This window comes from Anabrus simplex, chromosome 3, assembly GCF_040414725.1.
Source record: "Anabrus simplex isolate iqAnaSimp1 chromosome 3, ASM4041472v1, whole genome shotgun sequence".
Classification (NCBI taxonomy): domain Eukaryota; kingdom Metazoa; phylum Arthropoda; class Insecta; order Orthoptera; family Tettigoniidae; genus Anabrus; species Anabrus simplex.
The window spans coordinates 327,931,029-327,952,541 of NC_090267.1; the positions used below are offsets into that span (position 1 = coordinate 327,931,029).

General features: G+C 37.5%; 1 protein-coding gene across 1 annotated transcript in view; it reads right to left on the minus strand.

Moving 5' to 3' along the window:
• Window positions 1-5,102: 5,102 nt before the first annotated feature.
• Window positions 5,103-21,513, minus strand: part of Trs20 (TRAPP subunit 20) — a 32,059-nt gene continuing 15,648 nt past the window's right edge. The window contains exon 3 of the mRNA XM_067143165.2: window positions 5,103-7,903. Coding sequence (XP_066999266.1) covers window positions 7,805-7,903 — 99 coding nt within the window. The 3' untranslated portion in view covers window positions 5,103-7,804. The remainder of the gene's footprint in view (window positions 7,904-21,513) is intronic.

A 21,513-nucleotide genomic window follows, 5' to 3' on the forward strand; every position in this document is an offset into this window, starting at 1 on the left:
AATCAGAAACTTGCTCTGCTAGGCCTAGAACTCAGTGCATCAAGTGCAATGTAGGTTTATGTGTAGCCTGTTTCACTGATTATCATATGCAAAAATAATGAGTGGTGATGGGCAACGCTCTCGCTCAAGACTCTCACAAGAATCCTGAGACCGACTCTCCTGTGCTGTGAGCTGTGCGACGTCCCAGTAACTACGATTGTAAACTTGATAGTATATCAGCAGCAGCAGTTAATGCGTGAAATAACGTTCTCATATGGAACCGTGAGAGCCAATAAATGTTGTCAAAAGCATGGAAAAGAGCTGCATGTTCAACAAAGAACCCCTTAATACCTTTAAAGAAAATGAAAACAGAATGTCAGTATCTTAACCTTTTGACCGCCAGCCTCATACGCGGTGTCCATGTCCTATACCGCCAAGGCCTAAGGAGCACTTTTTACCTTGCAGTAAATTATTCGTAATAACTTCTGTTCAATTTATGTAAATTGGATGGACATTTTTTTGTTTCGGAGGTAATGCTTTGGACATTTTATTGATGTAAATTAATGCACCTTTATTTTAAGAATTTTTATGTTATGAAGTGATAATTCAAATGAATATTTCCTTTCTTTGAAAAAAAAAATAGTATTTCATGATCAAAAACCAGTAAGAAAAAATATTTTTACTATCAAAAGCTGCATTATTTTAGAGAGGTGGTGTTTCCTATGCTATATATAAAAAGGTACAGCCTTATGTACAATATTACAGTTACAATGTTTTTTATTATTATTATTATTACATTAACGTGAAATTTTCTAATCTTACATTTTATGCAAATGCTGCAGTTCCTGGTTCGTTTTAAGTAAAAAATCACTACTAATGTATATTTCACACATACTTAACGCTCAAAAATTCACTTCTTGTCTTAAAAATATGATACAAGAAATTATTTACTAATATTTACACATGTTTATGACGTGCTCTAGCAAATGTGCTTAGGGAGGCACAAAGAGTGTACACTCTTCTTATACTGTTTACAAAACAATGTATCTGGTCTTTATTCAATTTACCACCTTGACTAGTACTACTCTTTCTGAATACGGAACAGTTGCGTTCCTTCTTTTTCGGTAAAATAGTAAGGGGTTCGTTACCCGCCCGCGGGACCTGAATTGCCGCTTGGCCACCAAGCCACTCGGCAGCAAGTTCCTCAACTAAACTTGTTGTATATAGTCTTATTTGATCCAAAATTAGTCCAAAACATTATTAAAACGAATAAATAACTTGGAAAGTAATTTTTCCGGAACGTCCGATCAAGCGGACGTTGGCGTTTTTAGACTGAACCTCGAACGTCCGATCAATCGGACGTTGGCAGTTAAAGGGTTAAACTGTTCACAACTTATTTGGGGTGGACATCTTAGCTGAATAACCCTGCATCATTTGTGAATAACTGTAGATAGGTTGTACACCTACCTGGATACTAGAGGTGTGCATTATTCGAACTTCACGCAGGGAAAGATGTGCATTGCTGCATATGCAACCACCATTACACGAGTGAAACGTGTAATCTAAAATGCCCGAATTTGCTCCAATTCTTTCGAGAGGAGTTATGGGCAACACTCTCGAGACTAATTCTATTGTGCTGCAAGCGGTGCGACGTCCCAGTACCTACGAGTGCAAGCTTGACAGTATATCATCAGTAGTTCTCACATATGGAATCATGTGTGGTGACATATTTTGTCAAAAGCCTAGGAAAGCACTGCATCTTGAACTATGAGTTGCTTAATACCATTAACAAAAGTGAAAACAGAATGTCCACCTACAGTAACTCAGGAACAGTTTGACTTCTTAGCTGAATAACCCGTATAATTTGTAAATAACTAGATAAGATGTACACCTATCTGGATACCTCGCAATTGTTGTCGACAGGGTAGTTTTTTGTGATGCAGATTGGGGCGGAAGTTTTCTGTGACGATTCTCCTTCACTGATATTGTGTGTTTTTAAGTGCCGGATCATCCCAGAAGTATTTCTGCCGACATATTTTACTTCTTTTGAACAAACTCCACAGCGGACTGTGCTATGTGGCATCTCTTTAAAATAACCTACATCCACGACTTCAGTTACATTTCGGAAATAGTCTTCATGTTGTCGCGCACTAGACAATTATGCATTGCACCGTCATAACTAAGTACCTAATTATGACGGAATATAACATTGTAAAGAATTATTTCCTTCATCACCTAGATATCGGTGGTCATATGATATTGAATATGGGGTCTGATAACTATGTACACCTACTTGTCGGAAGAATTGGAGCAAACTCAAACATTTTAAATTACACATTCCACTCATGCGTAATGGTGGTTGCCTATGCAGCAAGGCGCATCTTGCCTCGTCTCAAGTTCGAATAATGCTGCCTCTAGTATCCAGGTGTGTGTACCTACAGTGGCCATCAGTTTCTGTACTTAGTCTATTCATTCATGAACTTACCGCTGCATAAAATGCCAGAATGCGTATCCTTTATAATTATGTTATACTGCGTCAAAATACAACTAGTCATTTGTTGACACGTATTTACGGAATGGAAAAGGCACGTGGTTTGCTATTCACAAACAACATTCAGCTCCATCTACCTGTTGGCCTACGACACGCTGCTCGCCACACAATGCGGGGACAACGCTCTCGAGATCTCTCGAAATTTCTCACGAGAAATAGTGCCTAGAAATCTTGAGACCTCATCTCAGACTGCCCATCACTAGTAATAAGTAGTATGTAGAGTGTGTACTTACCTTTCAGAACATCATCATTAGTGCAGTAATCATTTGAAGAGATGATATTTCTCTGCATATACTGCTGCTCATATCGACTGTCTGTCTCATGATATAGTAAATGATATGGGTAGCTTGAAAGATTTGGTATTATATAAAATATAAATTTATTTCCTCATAAAAGTAACAACTCAGGTCATTACAACCCTTACAAAATCATCCCTAGAACCAAATAATCAAACATCAATGTATTTTTAATAGTTCTGGAAAAACTTTTCTTTTTGTTGTAATATATGAACATATTGAAGAAAATCATGTATGCTAATGCTTCCCAAAGGAAAGTATTGGATGAAAGCACATTAATATGCCAAATGTGTTACATCAAATTTCTGTATATGAAACAAGACAGCACCACTCAGGGTACCATATATGGCACGGCCTTTTACTCGAAGTTACATGTCAAATCAAAAAATTGAAGGTTTTCCGGGCTCTCCTTAGGCACATTAACAAATGCTGAAAATTACAAGTTGATTCTCAAAAAGTAAAATCTTGGGAGGATAACCTGGATAATGTTTAGGCAAGAGTTGCTCAAATTAGTTAGGAATAAATTTTGTTGGTTAGGTAAAATCAATAAGATATGTTACCACAATCATTCATTTTTTGTCGTAACATTGATGATGGCAACATTCAGAATGGTAGGCCTACCCTACAGATTCAGCCACTGCTTGATGTTCTCCTAGGGAATGGGAGAGAGACTGAAGTCTCTCGTGTACAGGAAGAGACCAGTCAAGCAACCCAGGATACTTCAATGTTTGAGATACGTCAAGTAGCAAATAGCTGTTGACTCAGAAAAGACACACTCAATCCCGTTTTATCAACTGGAGAAGTCTACTATAAAAAACAGATGTGGACTTACAACTTGGGAATGCATGATGAAGTTAGCAAAGTCGGGCACATAGGGCACAGTAAATCTTGTCCTGCTTTCTCTCAATGATACAAATTATGTTCTTCCACCAACAACCTAAGTTTTCACCCTCTACAGCGACAGTTGTGGTGGGAAAAATTGTAACATTAAAGCGCGTTCTCTCCCCTGTAAACTGTTGACCTCAAATCCCTCCCAGCAATAAAAATTCTAGATACAGATATCCATTATAGTGACACCGTTAACAATCTAGGACTCATTTTCGACAGAACCCTATCCTGGTCTGATCATACGTTAAATGTTATCAGAAAAGTTGTCTCATCCATGCATATTTTGAAACGTAACGTGTCATGTACACCACCTTTTATGCGAAAACTACTTGTTCAAAGTCTTCTATTCCCCCGTAATTGACTATGGATCAGTCGTATACGACGACTTATCTGAAACTTTGAACATACAACTACGCATGTGTTTGTTACGTTACAAATGCAAGGCGTGATGAACACATAACACCCTATTACATACAGCTGCAATGGTTGAAACTCCATGAACGACAGGAAATCTCAGTAACCGTTGCTACGCACAAAATTCTCGAACTGAAAACCCTACCCTACCTTTATAATGCATTTAAATCTATGGAGTCAGTACATAACAGAGATAATAGGTTTACAAAACCTACCCTTCAGATTCCCCCTCATCGTACCACTAAATTTAACAAATCTTTTGTTTGCACTGTATCCCATATCTTCAATGTCCTTAATCTTCACCGTTCTGAAAATGACAGGAACTGTACCCAACTAAACAGTCCTTAACATCTATCTTCCTGGAGGAGTATGCAAGGGGCTGAGATCAGGCATTCTTGTGTCTTGCAATCAAAAATATGTATATTTCTAAGAAAACTGTTTCTGTTTTTTATATTCTTTAGACTCTTGTGATCTAAAATATTAAATAAGGTGAATGATATACTTTACTACTTCTTATATAATTAATGTTTTAATTTTATTGAAATTGGTATCTATTTTAATTTTTAAGTTTAATGTTTAATTTAATATTTTAGTTAGTATATTCATAAACCTGTATTGTGTTATAAGGAGATGCTACATAAAGGGGCTTTTCAGCCTCAGTGGCATGTAAATCATCATTACCAATAAATTCAAATTCAATTCTCTCTTTGTGTGTTATACTTTGCAAAACTACCCCAGCCTTAAGTGAGAAGTCACAAATTTTTCATTCCCGGTCACAGTTTCGATAACTGCAACAAGGACTTCAGAGCCAGAGAAGTCTTTATTTTTTTCCTTACAAATGGCTTTATGTCATACCAACACAGGTCATATGGCGACAGTAGGAAAGGGCTAGGAGTGGGAAGGAAGCAGCCATGGTCTTAATTAAAGGAAGAGATTTATGTTCCTGAGAAATGGGAAAATGTACTGTTCTTGGGTAAAAGTTAATCACTTCTCTCTTTATTAATCTTTCTGAGAATGGTACAAGGCCATACACAGTGCTTCTGCTGTCCCTTGTACTCGTCACTACACTATCTCACCAAAAGTATCAAGACACTCCTCTGTACATGTAAACTGGAGCACAGATGTCACTACAACCACCTATCTTGCTATAAAAGGCAGCTGAGGGCTTGATGTTGATCAATGCCAAGAGATACCTGCAGAATGGGTTGAGCAAGGGAACTTTGTGACTCTGAACATGGAATGGTTATTGGATGCCACATGAGTAAGTGATCAATAATAATGTTATTGGTTTTGTGTCCCATAAAGTACTTTTATGAGATGCCAAGATGCCAGAATTTTGTCTCGAAGGAGTTTATGTGCCAGTAAAGAACCTGCCAACTTGAGTTCAGACTTGTCAGGGCCATTTTCACCCTTCTCAAGCTGCCCAAACTGACTATTATGGACATGATTGAGAAGTCGAAATGGGAAGAGACAATCACAACTAGTCCGCGAGTGTTAACCAGTGGGGACCGTCAAGTACTGAAGGTGCTACGGGAAAATCACATATCATGCGATACTATCACCTGTGAATTCTGCAATATCACTAATATTATTGTGCAGTTAGCTCCATGACTGTATGCCAAGAGATATGAGAAATGGAGGTTCAAAGCTCAGTGACCCACCCATAAACCAAACATTGTGCCAGTGAATGCTAAGCACCAAATTCAGTGGTGTAAAGAGCTCTACCACGGGTCTGTCGACAACTGGATATACGTGGCTTGAAGTGATGAACACCACTATGTAATGTGGCAGTTGGATGCCAGGGTTTGGATTAGGCGAATGCCAGTCCAGTCCATATAGTGAAATTCAGTGGAGGTGGGTGGCAGGTTTTGAATGGTTTTCATGGAAGGGGCTTGATCCTCTCTTAATACTGCAGAACACAAAGTTGAAAGGACATTTTGAACAGTTGCATGTAGTCTATCTATGGCAGAAGACCAATTCAAAGAGATGATCACTGCTTCAGCATAATAATGCTTCCTGCCATAAAGCAGGGTTTGATCATGAGGGCAATAAGGTTCTAGAAATGGACGGGCCAGCCTAGAGCCCCGATTCAATCGTATCAAACACTTCTGGGATAAACCAGAACGGTGACTTCGGTCCAGACCCCAACAACCAACATCACTAACTACAAACGATAAAGAGCTGTAAGAAGAATGGTCTGCCATTCCCCAGGAGACATCCATGCCATATTAAATGTCCACTATTAGGTAATATATCCAAGAAACACTTAGAGGACACATTCAAGTAGGTGTCTGCACTGGCAGACACGTTAACAACTCCGGATCAGCAGGACGTACCTACATATTAAATAACAAGTAAGTCCCATTAAAATTTGGTCAGTTAAGAGAACTCACACGTATCTACAACTTACGTTTTCTCTTTTTTTTTTTTTTTTTCATTAAAGATCCCACAATCCGTTTAACTTAGTCGAAGGTCAACCACGAAGCTTTATACTTCGTAAACTGCATAACACAACATGTTATCTACATTGAAAATAAATTTGACAGCAACTTCAACTGGGTCCTACTTTTGGCTTCCGCACATATTCTGCGTTCTGCCTGTTGTGTCTTTTAAGGCAGTATGAATTCTAGTGTATTCACAATCCAACATGATTCCATGCTATTTTAATACACATATCTCAGGTACTCTATGTCATAAGTTTTGTATTCAGTTTCATTTCTGTAAGATTGGAGTTTACCTTGGAGCTGTTTGAGATTATAAAAAGCTTACTATTGTCTATAAGATGAAGATCTATTATTAGGTTCAGACACAAGGCTTTGGACTGACAATGTGATAATGTTAATCACTCAAGTTATCACGTAAAAAGTGTTCAGTGTTGTCTTTTAGATGCAATGTAAATTAGTTTTAGAGACTATGATGTAATTTTAATACCGACAACTGATTTTTTAGTATGTTCACTATTGTTCAAGGTCATCATTTTAAGATTAAGTTAAGGCTGAGGATGTTCATTAAGTGAGCGAAACATGTCCCATAAAGAGATATAATTATATGAAACTGTAACCACCTAGAGGTGGATAGTATCGAATAGGTGGACAAAAAATTTCCTATTATAATGGTTGTTAATAACAATATTCAATACGGATTAACCATGAGGATAATGACCTGTAATAGGTGTTAGGTGTCCAGATACTTTTGATCAGATAGTTTATCTGTTGCTGCTTATTGCCCTATAGTTTGCTCAGTGATTACTGCTGCTTTTGCACAATAATAAAATAAAATGAAATGAAAAATAAATTTCATTCATAAATGCTTTGCTTCTACTGTAAATAAGGTGACAGAAACATATGTTTGCAGGAGCCTACACACAAAATTTCCCAGCAATACATATATTTTCTTCCTAGTATCTTTGGTCTAATATTTCCCTCTCAAAAGAGAATTTTACTGCCATCTGGCAACACTGCTCATAAGCACAGCAAATTCAAAGCAAACATTTGCAATCCAAGCAGGAACCTCAGTAATCTCATCAGGACAACAGGATTTATCATTATGCAGATATCTTAAACTATTTTATTACATACAGATATAACAACACATCACTGCAACAATGATGCCAAAAATCTTTCCTGCAGGCAGTAAGAAATTATTCCATGGAATGTCTTTCCCAACCTCAAGAAACTCACCCAGTTAAATATTTTTTCCCATAGAACTGAGACTTTCTCTCAAATGCTGGGGATTTGATTGGAGTATTTAGTTTGTAGAATGGGTTCATAGAATACTGTAACAAAAGAAATTACAATATAAGTGACAAATTATAACACACACACACACACACACACACACACACACACACACACAGGGTGCAACATAATATGCAGGACCCAAGTCACCTGTGGACAGAAGATATCAAAACAAGAGGAAACACTGTACAAACATGCATCTCATAAAGAACAAGAGGTGACCAAAGGTGAGAAACTCACTGGACAAAATATTAGTCACCCTAGTGCATGCGCACAGATGGATCATTAAGCCTAGACAGATGGCGCAGCGAACGAGTGCCGTGCTCAACCGCATACACACTGCCTCTATGTGAGCATAAGGCAGTAGCGATCGGTGAGACATTGATGTTTCAAGTGGACAGTGTACATCAACACGGGTAAATGCAAGGATGGGCCTGAGTAACAAAAAGGGCCACTTGTGTTTGGCCGTGCCCATGGCCACACAGTTGTGAAGTTGCTGGATTTGATGGCATTTCACAGCAGACTGTTCAACATGTCTACAAGCAGTGGTGTACTACAAATGGCACAAAACACGTTAGAATTGTGGTTGGAAAAAGATCCTGACTGAAAGGGACCGGAGACGCATTTCATGGCTTGTGAATCAAAATATCTTCCACCTGACAAGAACTGCTGCAGTCAATGAATGAAGGTCCATCCCCACCTGTTAGCAAGAGAACACTGCAACAGGAACTGCATGCGATGAACATTTTTAGTTAGTCACTTCATAAGAGGCCACTGCTCACACAGGCACATAATGTTTCCCGTCTTCAATGGACTAGAAATCATTGAATGTGGACAGTACCTGACTAGCAGAACATAATTTGGCCTGACGAATCACGTTTTTGCCTGTATTCCAATGACACCCGTTGTCGGCCAATTGAAGCATTTCATCCTGGATGTGTGCAAGGTCAGGTTCAAGTCAGAGGTGGTCTGTGATGTTTTTGGGGTGTTCTTCGTATCATGGATTGGGCCTATTCACTGAGATGACCACTAACATGAACTAGCATGTTTATTTAAACATTCTGGATGATCAGGTGTTGCTTTTCAGTCAACATCTGCATGATGAGTATGCTACTGATACCTCGATTTTTCAAGATGACAACAGCAAAGTTCATCGGGCTGGACGCATAAGTGACTGGCTTTATGAACACTCCCCCACCCTATTACATCTCCACTGACCTGCAAAATCACATGACTTGAACCCCATTGAAAATCTGTGGGACATGTTGGTTGAAACAGCGGGTAAAACTCCAACATCAGCATCCCCGCAATTTGGCCGCGCAATTTGGTGGAACTACACAATCAAATCCTCAGCGAGTGGCTTAACCTGGATACGCTGTACCTGCACAATCTTGTGGACTCACTTCCTAACCAAATCCAGGCGGTTATCAAGTCCAGAGGTGGAATCATACAGTATTTTATCCTGGATGTGTGCAAGGTCAGGTTCAAGTCAGAGGTGGTCTGTGATGTTTTTGGGGTGTTCTTCGTATCATGGATTGGGCCTATTCACTGAGATGATGCAATGATGCTTGTAATGATTTCTCCAGGGATGACTAATTTTTTGTACGGTGAGCTTAGGAAAGCTTAAAGTAAGGAGACTGGCATATCTTCTAAGTAGAAATAATGCCAGGTTCAGCTCGAGCTGCGTGGTTGCCACACAGGTGATGGTGGTTATTGTTTTAAAAGGAAGTAAAACTAGGCAACCACCCTCTATATAACACTAATCTAAGAAAAAAATGGAAGAGGTCCGACACTTCGAAAAATTAATGTATCGGCCAAAGAAAGACAAGGGCTACAAAGGGTGTGAACATGATAGACTCCCTAAGCTTCCATACATAATACCATCGGGATCAGAAAAGAACAAGAGTTGACCAAGGGAGCTCGGATAGGATAAATTAAAGTGCACAAAGCAATGCCAGGACTCAGCTAAGAGCCCCGTGATCACCAACCCACACTCCCCAAGTTGAGAGTCGTATAGTTACCTATTATGACAGGCAGGGGATACTGTGGGTGCTACTCTACTTCCCCCACCCACAGGGGGAAGGTGGCCTCGCACATACACATGCTTCCAAGTTAAGAGGCCCCAAGGCCCCTTTTAGTCACCTCTTACAACAGGCAGGGGATACCGTGAATGTTATTCTACTGCCCCTTCCCACAGCAGGGTAAGGCAGAGATACACGAACAGATACTGTTTGGACTTTTACTGCAATGTGTTCTAGGCACATCCAGCTACATTGTACTCTATACCACATGAACTGTTGACTAAAACAAACATATTAGGTACAGTGTATGGGTCATTAGACTCATTAATAATAGCAACTGGTCGCCTACGGGGTTGTACGACAGATGTAACAAGATGGACTATTTAGATGAGGAAATAACAGATATGAATGTAAATTTATTTATTCCTTACAATTTGTTTTATATTGCACTGACACAGATAAGTCTTCTGGCGACGATGGGACAGGAAAGGGCTACGAGTGGGAAGTAGCCGTGGGCTTCGGTACAGCCCCAGCATTTGCCTCACATGGAAATAGGAAACCATGGAAATTCATCTTCAGGGCTGCCGACAGTGGAGTTCGAATCCACTATCACCCGAATGCAAGCTCACAGGCCAAACGTAAAGCAGAAGAGGCAAGACATCTGTCTTTTTCTAAACAGGCATCTTCCAGACAAGAACACAGTCCAGCGATTACATGAATGACTGCAAGATACAGGATTATATCAAAGACGAGTGAAAGATTGTGGCAGACAAGTTACAGTAGTATCCTAATAGTTGCCCTCGAAGAGCGTATTTGGAACACACAAGAAAATACAGAAATATGCAAGATGGCTGCCAGTGAATCTGACAGACACCTGGTACATTTAAAAGAATAGGATTCTACAAAACAACGACTGCATGTTTGCATTCAAGCCAGTGGTGGTCATATTGAGCATTTCCTGAAATGACAATATCTCTTCCTTTACTGCTGTGGAACTGGAACGATATCGATAACTCTGAAACCTGGTACAATGAGACACATATTCATACACAATTTTTCTTCATTTTGGTGTTACCTATCTACCAGTGGCATTAGGTCCCACATATAGTGGGACAGTATACATCCTGTATAATCAGTAAATTTTATTTCAAACTTTCACATTAGAAATTACCAACAATGTCATGCAATATCACAGCAGAGTTGGGCAGGAATGGATTAAAACACAAGTTAAGTACAGATTTCCATTAACAAGTAATGCTTTAACAGGTAATGTCGTAACATGTAACGCTTTACAAAGTAATTCCAATAATGGTTTTCACAAGATAATAAAAATGAACCTGTAATGAATGTATTACAATATAATGTAATTCAGTTATTTAATGACATCATTCAAACGTAACTTGCAAGAAAATATGGCCATGAAGCACAGCAAACATGACAAATGTGTTGTGTAGAATGTTTCTGAACTGTCTAGATTGTGCCAGAACATTCCAGATTCCTCTAGAATAATCTGTAATGATAATGAATATTCTGGTTTTCTTGTGTAAGAATGAAACATTTCATTTGATATAGAATATTCAAAGAGGGAGAGCTTCAAGTAAAGAACATTCTGGAAGGCTCAGGTCCTGTTTTTCAAGAAGAAAGGCCTTACTGAAATTAAAGAACAATTTTAAAAAATCAGAATCCACCAATGTAAGTAACAGAAAGGAACAAGCAAGTGTATCATCAAAATCTACAGGCTTTACTATTGCATTGAGATATTGAACTTTGACCATGTGAACACAGTAATTCACAAAATGTAAGGATGGGATGTTATCACCTAATCAACACTACACATATATTTAAAAAAATGAAAAACCATTTATATTTCAAATCACAGTACTAGTTTTGGCCTTCATATAGACCATCTTCAGCTGAATATACAGTAATTATAATTGTAAATTCTAAAATAGCATAGTTCACTTGTTGATTAATATCATTAATACTGTCTTAAAGTATATTCTTCATAGTAAAACTGAGCTGTTTAAAAGAGTTGCTGTGCACCAGTTATTTACATGTAAAATATAAGTATGTTATCTTGGATGATATATAATATAATGTCATATTTGATAACCCACTTGCTAGGTGTTAATGTGTACTGTAAAGTTTGATTACGAGGGAACATCCTTAGTCGTTATAATGATTGTTTGTGACTTGTAGAATTGTGAATTGTCAATGCCGTATCTATTGTGAATTGGGGTTTCAGTTGAAAGCGTTCATGTCTGAAAGAGGAAAAAATTATGTTGAAGAATGCAATGTGAAATATAAAAGTAAAATAAGAGATTGTGAGTGTTAATTTTTAAAACTTACTCCCTCAAATCCTTGTGGGCTTATTTCCAGCAGCCTGCTGTCTTTGTTTGTGTGACAAGCTATTGTTTGGAGTGCGGGATGGGAGAGAGCTGGGGAAAGGAGGAGGGGCTGTGGGCAGAAGAGGCTGGAGAGTGTGTTTGTGGTGTTGATGAACAATCTTATCAGAATAAAAGTTAGCAATTAAAGGGATAGCAGCGTTGTATAAGATTTTTTATTTTTTTCATTCAGGTTACAATTAGGATTGGTACACCAATTATTCCTCAATAATATTGAGCCGTGTACCTTTTGGTGTAATTTTTAGAATTTTTAGATCTTGTTCAATATCAGGTAAGTTGTGTTTCAAGTCAGCCATGTGCTGGCCCATTGCAGGAAAGCGAGTATGTTTTATAGCAGTTGTATGTTCAATATAACAGGTGCTAAAACTTCTGCCTGTTTGGCCCACATAACTAGTTACAAAGTCGATGCACTTCAATCTACAGATACCTGAATGGTTATATATGTTGGATTTGTTAACTGACTTAGAATTATGAAAAATAAAGGAGTTAGGATGTTCTAAATGCTATTTTGAGATTACGTTTTTTGAGTAAGTTGGTAATGTCGTGGGTATTGATATTATTGAAAGTGAAGGAGGCATATTTAATTTTGGATTTTTCCTCTTTAACCAGGCTAGACTTGGGTTTGTATTTTACTTTGGAAATAATATTTTTTTTTATAAATTCCTTGTTATAACTGCTATTCTTAGCTATTGTGTGAATGATATTTCTTTGTTGAGGATTTTGGGAGATAATGGGATGTTAAAAGCTCTACTAACCACGCTGTAGTATACGACTGTTTTTTGAGCATTGGGGTGTACAGCATATTGCTTTACAGTATTTGAAGTTCGGGAAGGTTTCCTGTAAAGGTTGTATGATATATGATCATCATGTCTAGGAACTGTTATATCCAGGTAATTTAATGTGCTGTTTGTCTCTGTTTCTGTGTGTTTTTTGTCTCTGTTTCTATCGTAAATTTTTAGTGTTGATCTAAATTATTCAGCTGTTCTAAGTGAAGTGTTCGTCTACTATGGTGAAGATATCTAAAAACCTAGACCAAGAAACTATAATGTTGATTTTATCGATTTTGGTGTGTTCTAAGTTTCCTAAGTAGATCTCTGCCAGGATCCCCAAGGCTGGCGATCCCATGGGAAGTCCATGTTGTTGATAGATACCGTTGAAACAAAAATAGTTGTAGTTGCAGGCAAATTTTAATATAGTTAGAAATTCTTCAATCCCTATAAGACTCAATTTGTCATGTTGCTTCAAAATGGTTTCTACTATTGTTTTTGTATGGGAATGCTGGGATACATATCGTAATGTAATATGAAATGAATGAATTGTAAGGTTGAATTTTTAAGTCTTTATTGATATTACAAAATTCTATGGTACTCGTTACTGTTCTTTTGGAAAGAAATACATAGTTTTTGCAAAAATCTTTGGATGAACTGTGAAATTTTGTAGGAGGGACTGGGTCTAAAACTTATTATGGGTCTCATGGGAACGTCGGCCTTGTGAATCTTGAGGTATGCTTTGACTGTTGGGAGTCTACAGTAGGATTCATTGCGATTAATTTAGAATTTTCCTGTTCTTTCTTTACATATTTTATGCCTACATTGGAGCACTTAAATCAATACATTTGAATTCATTTCTTCTTTTTTCTTCTCCCAGAACTTTCTCATCCTCTTCGACCTGGAAACCCTTTGTGTGTCCAATATAGTATATTGTTTCCGTTCAACTGTTTTTAGTTTGAGACTTATGCTTTTGTTCAAAATCTTCTCTTTTCTGTCTTTGATTTGTGGCCGAGTTATGCGCAATTCTTCCAAATCATCCTAAACTTCTTTGAACCAATTATTATTGATTTCATTTTTCAAAAAGTAATCAAATATATGTTTCAATATCCTGGTGTCTGGTAATCTTGATATGTGACAGAAAAAGGACATTCTTCTTTTACGCATTGTAGATATTATTGATTCACATTCACGATAGACAATGTTGTTAGGCAACAATCTCCACATGGTGTTTTTTATGAATAATTGTTCTAAGAATTTGTCTGTCAGTTTTCTGTAATTTGTCTGTTGTAGATTTGACATTTAATTTGAATAAAGTTTCACTAGCATACGTTGCCTCTGGTTTAACCATGGAATTATAGTGTTTCAGATTAGCGTTTATCAAAAGAGATTTTTTTTATATTTTTTTTATAGGTTGGCCAGGTAAGTCTTTGTGCTTGTTTAAATTTGGTTGTTCTGTGTTATATTGCTTCTTTTTCATTTGTGTTCCATGTTATTATTTCCCCAAGATATTTGAATTTCTGAACAATTTTAATCTCTTTATTACTGTTCAGTTGAATAACTGGTAAATGAACTTTAAAAGTTGGCATCATTTCTAATTTTTCAAATGAAATTTGCAATCCCATTTTTTTGGGCTATAATTTCTAGTTGTTCAATTTGAAATTTAGCCTCTTCTATTGTATATGCAAGTAATGCTAAATTGTCCGCAAAAACATAGCCATAGACATTATTATTATTATTATTATTATTATTATTATTATTATTATTATGTGGATATGGACTAGTTGACTATTTTATTAAGTATTTTAAATCACCAGTGTAATATCATACCAACATTATTCATTTCTTCACAAACATTTTAAACAAGCTTTAACTGTCAATTATCAATTAAGAACTCGTAACAATTTCACATTGTATAATACTCATTCTTAATGTTATATTTTGACCAAAACAATCAGGATCCTGATTTTTATCTTTTAGGTACGAGTGTAAAAAGGCTGATGATGCCCTTATAAAGGGCGAAACATGTCCCTTCAAATTTTAGTACAATAAGATGTAAATCCTAACTTTAGGAACCTAACTGTATAGAATAGGTTGATCCTAATAAATTTTAGTAAAATTTTTAAACTGATGTACATTTCAATATGGACCAGACATGAAATTTGTAACCTGTAATATTTCCCATTTGCGATGTATTTAATAATAATAATAATAATAATAATAATAATAATAATAATAATAATAATAATGTCATTCCTGGTGTGCATTCTGCAGAAGACGCCACATAGTGTTCATTTGTCAGTCACACTCTGGGTTGTTTTCTTTCTAAGATAATGCCCAATGTGTGAGGTGGTTTGTATGTGCAATCTGGAGGTAATGTGTTGTGCACAGAACTGATTGTGACTAGATGAAACTGTAGGCCAAGTGTTTATTACTTGTTCATACTTTGACTAACATGACATGGTTATCATTTATTAATTGCACAGTAGCCATTTTTGAAATAACTTACCTAGGGAGATGTTCAATAAATTTCCAATCTCATTGAAATCATTTAAGAAAAGGCTAGGAAAAAAACAGAATAGGGAATGTGCCACCTGGGCAACTGCCCTAAATGCAGATCAATATTGGATTGATTGCTTGGTCTGAGGAAAACTGTTAGCCTACTCCCGAAACACTCCACAAGCTGTTTTTGCATAGCAGAATTCTTACATTTCCTAGCAACTGACTCCTTATGTTTGGATGTGTTTATATGCTGCAATACTTGATACCGTTTTTCACTACCTACTTTCTTCTCGCATGTCTTACAATATAGTATTTTAGAATATGTAGAAAAAAGACTCATCTTGTTAGCCTTTAAGCATACTCAATTTAGTTTTTGGCATTATGTACACTATGGGAGTATTAAACAACAATGTATACACACCCTTAACACTTAAGTCACATTCCACAACTCTCACGTAACACACACAGCACTGTTAAGGTGACTGGGTTAAACAAAATATCCAGTCAGCAACTACCTAAGCTGCGGCACTAATATGTGGAGAGACTGAGTTGCTACTTGAAGCCCTCGCACTGTGATTCCCAACAGTGTCGTCAACTTCCATAAAGAGGAAGTTGTTGCTGTACCATTGAAAAATAGCTAAATCCCTATATCAACAATGATAAATCTCTTTTTTTTTTTTTGAAGCTAAAGGTCTTCAAAAATAGCTAATTGCCTATACAAGCAGTATTGAATTTTCATCTTCTTGTAGCTAAACAGTAACTCAAAACCGCTTGGTTTAGGGCGTAAAACCAAACTATGATGCATCTATTAGAGAAACTAAATATTCATTTTTATGCACAATAAAAGTGGTCATATTCTGTTCAGATATTAGTGATTTGTATAATTAATTTACCAGCATATATATACAATAGTGGGAAAAATATATGCAAATGCATGAACTTCCGATTCCTACTTATTTCTCTCCAGTTATTACAATCCAAGGCTGGGCTGAGTGGCTCAGATGGTTGAGGTGCTGTTCTTCTGACCCCAACTTGGCAGGTTCGATCCTGGCTCAGTCTGGTGGTATTTGAAGGTGCTCAGATACATCAGCCTCGTGTTGGTAGATTTACGGGCACGTAAAAGAACTTCTGGGGGACTAAATTCCAGCACCTCGGCATCTCTGAAAACCGTAAAAGCCGTTAGTGGGGCGTAAAGCAAATAACATTATTATTTACAATCTGAGACATTGACCTTCTTAGTTATCTTGATGAGGACTCCCATCTTCCATTCCTCAGTAAGGTGAGCTGTCGTATGTATCGTTAAGAGGTTACTGTTTGTATAATTGAGGCAGTCAAGTGGCAGAACACCTCAGCTAACAATAGTTGGTAAATGTAAAGTTATAATTGATGTTTTATGGACTTAGAACATTGCAGGCCATCACATTTTATTTTCATCGAGCTCTGTGATGTTAGAGCAATCACTTTCCATTATGATTCCCTTTTCCCTCATTCTACAAGTACCGAGCTCGATAGCTGCAGTCGCTTAAGTACGGCCAGTATCCAGTATCCGGGAGAGAGTGGGTTCGAACCGCACTGTCGGCAGCCCTGAAGGTTTTTCGTGGTTTCCCATTTTCACACTGGCCAAAGACTGCAGCTGTATCTTAATTAAGGCCACGGCCACACTTCCTTCCCATTCCTCGCCCTTTTCTGTCCTATCGTCGCCATAAGACCTATCTGTGTCGATGCGACGTAAAGCAACTTGAAAAAAAAATGCATTCTTCAAGTGGTTGCATATTCCTTCTCATTTCTATATTCATTATCTTCCTGATTGATGTAGCGTATGACCAAGCTGATTTGCAGCTTATTTAAACAATCACAACAGCAGTCATTATTATTATTATTAGCTAGTTGACTACCATGATGCCATAGCAATAGTGGTCATCCCCGTTGGCAATGCTTGCTGTTGATGGTCTTGCCGATAAAGTCTTCAATTTGCGAATATCTCCATTATTATAGTTCGTGAGGTAAAAATGTATGAGGCATAAAATATTATAAAATAGATCTATTATTGTCATTATATGCACTGTTTAGGTAGAATTAATAAATCCAGAAATATCTGAAAGGTTGTGAAAAATGTAATCAGATCAGCCTTTATTGATAGTTGAGGTAAATGGAGAAAATAAATCTTATTTGCAGCAAGAGTGAAAGTATGAATATAGGATGAACCAGTGTGCCATGTACCAGTAGTTATCAGAACATCTATGAACCAGACGAATGGCATCCAAAAAATAAAAAGATAGTTATCTAACTTCCCTAGCTACTTTCCTGCCAATATTCCAGCAGGCTGTTCTACTCGGGTAGATAACTTAACTTCCTTCGTTCATGCAGCACGCAACACTAATGCCATCTATCAGAAATGAATGGCAGCAAAAGCGACAGAGCACATAACAAACAGTAGTCAATGTAATGTTATTGTTGATCAATTTTATAAATTTTCGATATTGTAGACCTTCATATTTACTTTTTTTCCGTCTCTGTGATCTTAGGCATCCAATGTAAAGAGGGTCCTCCTTCCACCTTTCATGACTCCTTCATGTCTTATTCTTCAAGTGATTGTTCTTTCACGAGTTGTTTTTCTCATTTCGATAGTCATCTTCGCAAATTTCCAGACTATTTCCACGTTAGTTATGTACGACATTAGTATGGACTAAGCAACAAAAGTCTGTATTCATAGAATATCTCTGTTATAGCCAATATGGTAAAACTGTATAAGACATAATTGGAAATGATATTCTCTATAACTTCTGTTATGTAGTATTTATCGATAGGACCACTAATAACATAGGTATTTTAGAATTCAATTTTAGACCTACCCGTAAACTACCATTTCAGCCAGGGTAAATAAAATTATTTATATCCTAGTCGTGCCTTGTTCCCCGACTTTACATACTGATTTTCATTTTATTCTGTTCACCCATTCTTGCAGTTTGGCACTGATATGGACTAAGCAACATAAGTCTAAATTTAAGATTACAGTATCTCTGTTATCATAGCCAATAAGGTATAACTGTTCAAGACATAAATGATTGGAAATTCTATTCTCTATAACTTTTGTTATGTAGTAATTATCAATAGGACTACTAGTAACACAGTTATTTGAGTATTAAATTTTAGGCCTTCCTCTAAACCACTATTTCTCTCAGCGTGAATAAAATTATTTATAGCCTAAAGTGTAGTGCCTTATTTCCTGACTTCACATACCGATTTTCATTAAATTCTACTTAGCCATTTTCTCATGGTACGTCTGCATAGATACAGATAACGGAAAATTAAAACTTGCATTTCCTTCTTACTGTGGACACAACCAATACAGAAATGCTGTTCTATTTTAATTCCGAGTAATTTACAGACAGAACTCTTTATTTTATATATATAGAGATTAATGTTAAAAACGAGCCTCCATGGCTCAGGCGGCAGTGTGCCGGTCTCTCACCTCTGGGTTCCGTGGTTCAAATCCTGGTCACTCCATGGAGATTTGTGCTGGACAAAGTGGAGGCGGGACAGGTTTTTCTCTGGGTACTCCGGTTTTCCCTGTCATCTTTCATTCCAGTGACACTCTCCAATTTCATTTCATCTGTCAGTCATTAATCATTGCCCCAAAGGAGTGTGACAGGCTTCGGCAGCCGGCATAATTCCTATCATCGCCACTAAATGGGGGCTTCATTCCATTCCTGACCTGGTCGAATGATTGGAAACAGACTGTGGATTTTCAGATTAATATTAGAAATGGCTCCATGATTTCTGCTGTTAAATCTGGATGTCTTTAGAACTTCAATAATGTTATTTATACTGGGGGCTTTGCCACTCTTCATATGTGTCTCACTGCTTGTGCAATCTCCTGTCATGTTGGTGGCTCTACCAGGATATCTGGGGTCCTGCGAAGTGGTTTCACTTTGATACTTCTTGGCTAAATTCTAACACTAAATGGAGAATTTGTAACTTGAATATAACATAAATAATAAAATTGGTCACCACCTGCAAAAGATTTACAAGAATAATTGACTCTAGAGCATGAATGAACTCCAAAAGCAACGGAACATCCACAAACACCTACAATCTACAAAACATATGTAGTTCTGAAGGCCACGCTTCAGATTGATGGTTTCATATGAGTAAGACGACTGTCCATTCTTATCCTCATTTACACGGAAAAAAAAAAAAGTAGCATCATCACCGAGGAATCAATTTACCACGTGTTTTAACTGTAAAAATAAAAATAAAAAAAAACTATCACAGTCACCTCACTACACATTAATTAAGCCATACACCTTCACAGTGTAAAATGGCTACTGTGCAATTAATAAATGATAACCATGTCATGTTAGTCAAAGTATGAACAAGTAATAAACACTTGGCCTACAGTTTCATCTAGTCACAATCAGTTCTGTGCACAACACATTACCTCCAGATTACACATACAAACCACCTCACACATTGGGCATTATCTTGGAAAGAAAACAACCCAGAGTGTGACTGACAAATGAACACTATGTGGCGTCTTCTGCAGAATGCACACCAGGAATGACAGTATTATTATTATTATTATTATTATTAACAAATATTCTAGATTTTTCAATATCGGGGTCACAATAATGTGACAGGGCTATTTAAGAGCTCTTTCCACATTCGGTGGGCTGAATGGTTCCAACAGTTGAGGCGCTGGGGTGGCCTTCTGTCCCCAATTTGGCAGGTCCAATCCTGGCTCAGTCTGGTGGTATTTGGAAGGTGCTCAAATATGCCAGCCTTGTGTCGGCAGATTTACTGGTACCGGTACTTAAAAGAATTCATTCAGAACTAAATTCTGGCACCTTGGTGTCTCCGAAAACCGTCAAACGTAGTTAACGGGATCTAAAACCAGTAACATTATTATTTCCATATTCATTGGATTTAAAGTGCAGGCAATTACCTAATTTACAAAGGTAGTTGAGAATGATACTCATCACCACCATTATACTAGCATCACCTGCACTGAAAGTTAATATTTTTCATGATACTGCATTATTACAACATACAAGCAGAATCTTCCACTGCCAATCATAATGTTCACTCACAAATCGGGATGGGGTGGCTACAAGAGCTATGAATCTCTCTGCTATTGTGCCATGCATTCTGGGGTCCATAATCCATATGGACCGGGCTGAGTAGCTCAGACAGTTGAGACAATGGTCTTCTGACCCCAACTTGGCAGGTTCGATCCTGGTTCAGTCCGGTGGCATTTGCAGGTGCTCAAATACGTCAGCCTCGTGTTGGTAGATTTACTTCCACGTAAAAAAATCTCCTGCGGGACTAAATTTCGGCACCTTAGCGTCTCCAAAAAACGAAAAAGTAGTAAGTGGGACGTAAAATCAATAACATTTACATAATTCATCTGAGCGGAAAATAGGATAGCTACTGCTTGTAACATGTTCACAGAACAAGACTACATTCTGCTTAGCAGTAAACAGCTGAAATTACAGAGCTCCTTCAAGTTGGCCTTAGAGAGCATCATCAGAAAAACTTTGCTGTGAAAATAACACACTTTGTATTCTTGGAAGACCTTTTACAGAATGCTACGACAACATACAATCCAACACGGTAAGATATATTGGTAGTAACATCTGGTGGGGCCCTCACACAGAAGCTACAGCTGACTGCAACAACAGATATGTGATGAGTCTGGATGGTGGAAACACACGTAATGGGCGAGAACTGGGTACTGGGGATGGAGAACATTAGTATTTATGCAACTGATTGTAGTCACCTGTCACTCAGAGATAATCTAACTCTATCAATACCTGGTATCACAGACGCTGTAAGTAAATACCCTTTACATGGACCCAATTTTCGAAATGGAGGAAAATAACGCAATGGAGATGATGTTGTAGCAAGTAGAACCAAATGCAGCGGTGAAGTAAAAGGATCAAGAAAATGCATT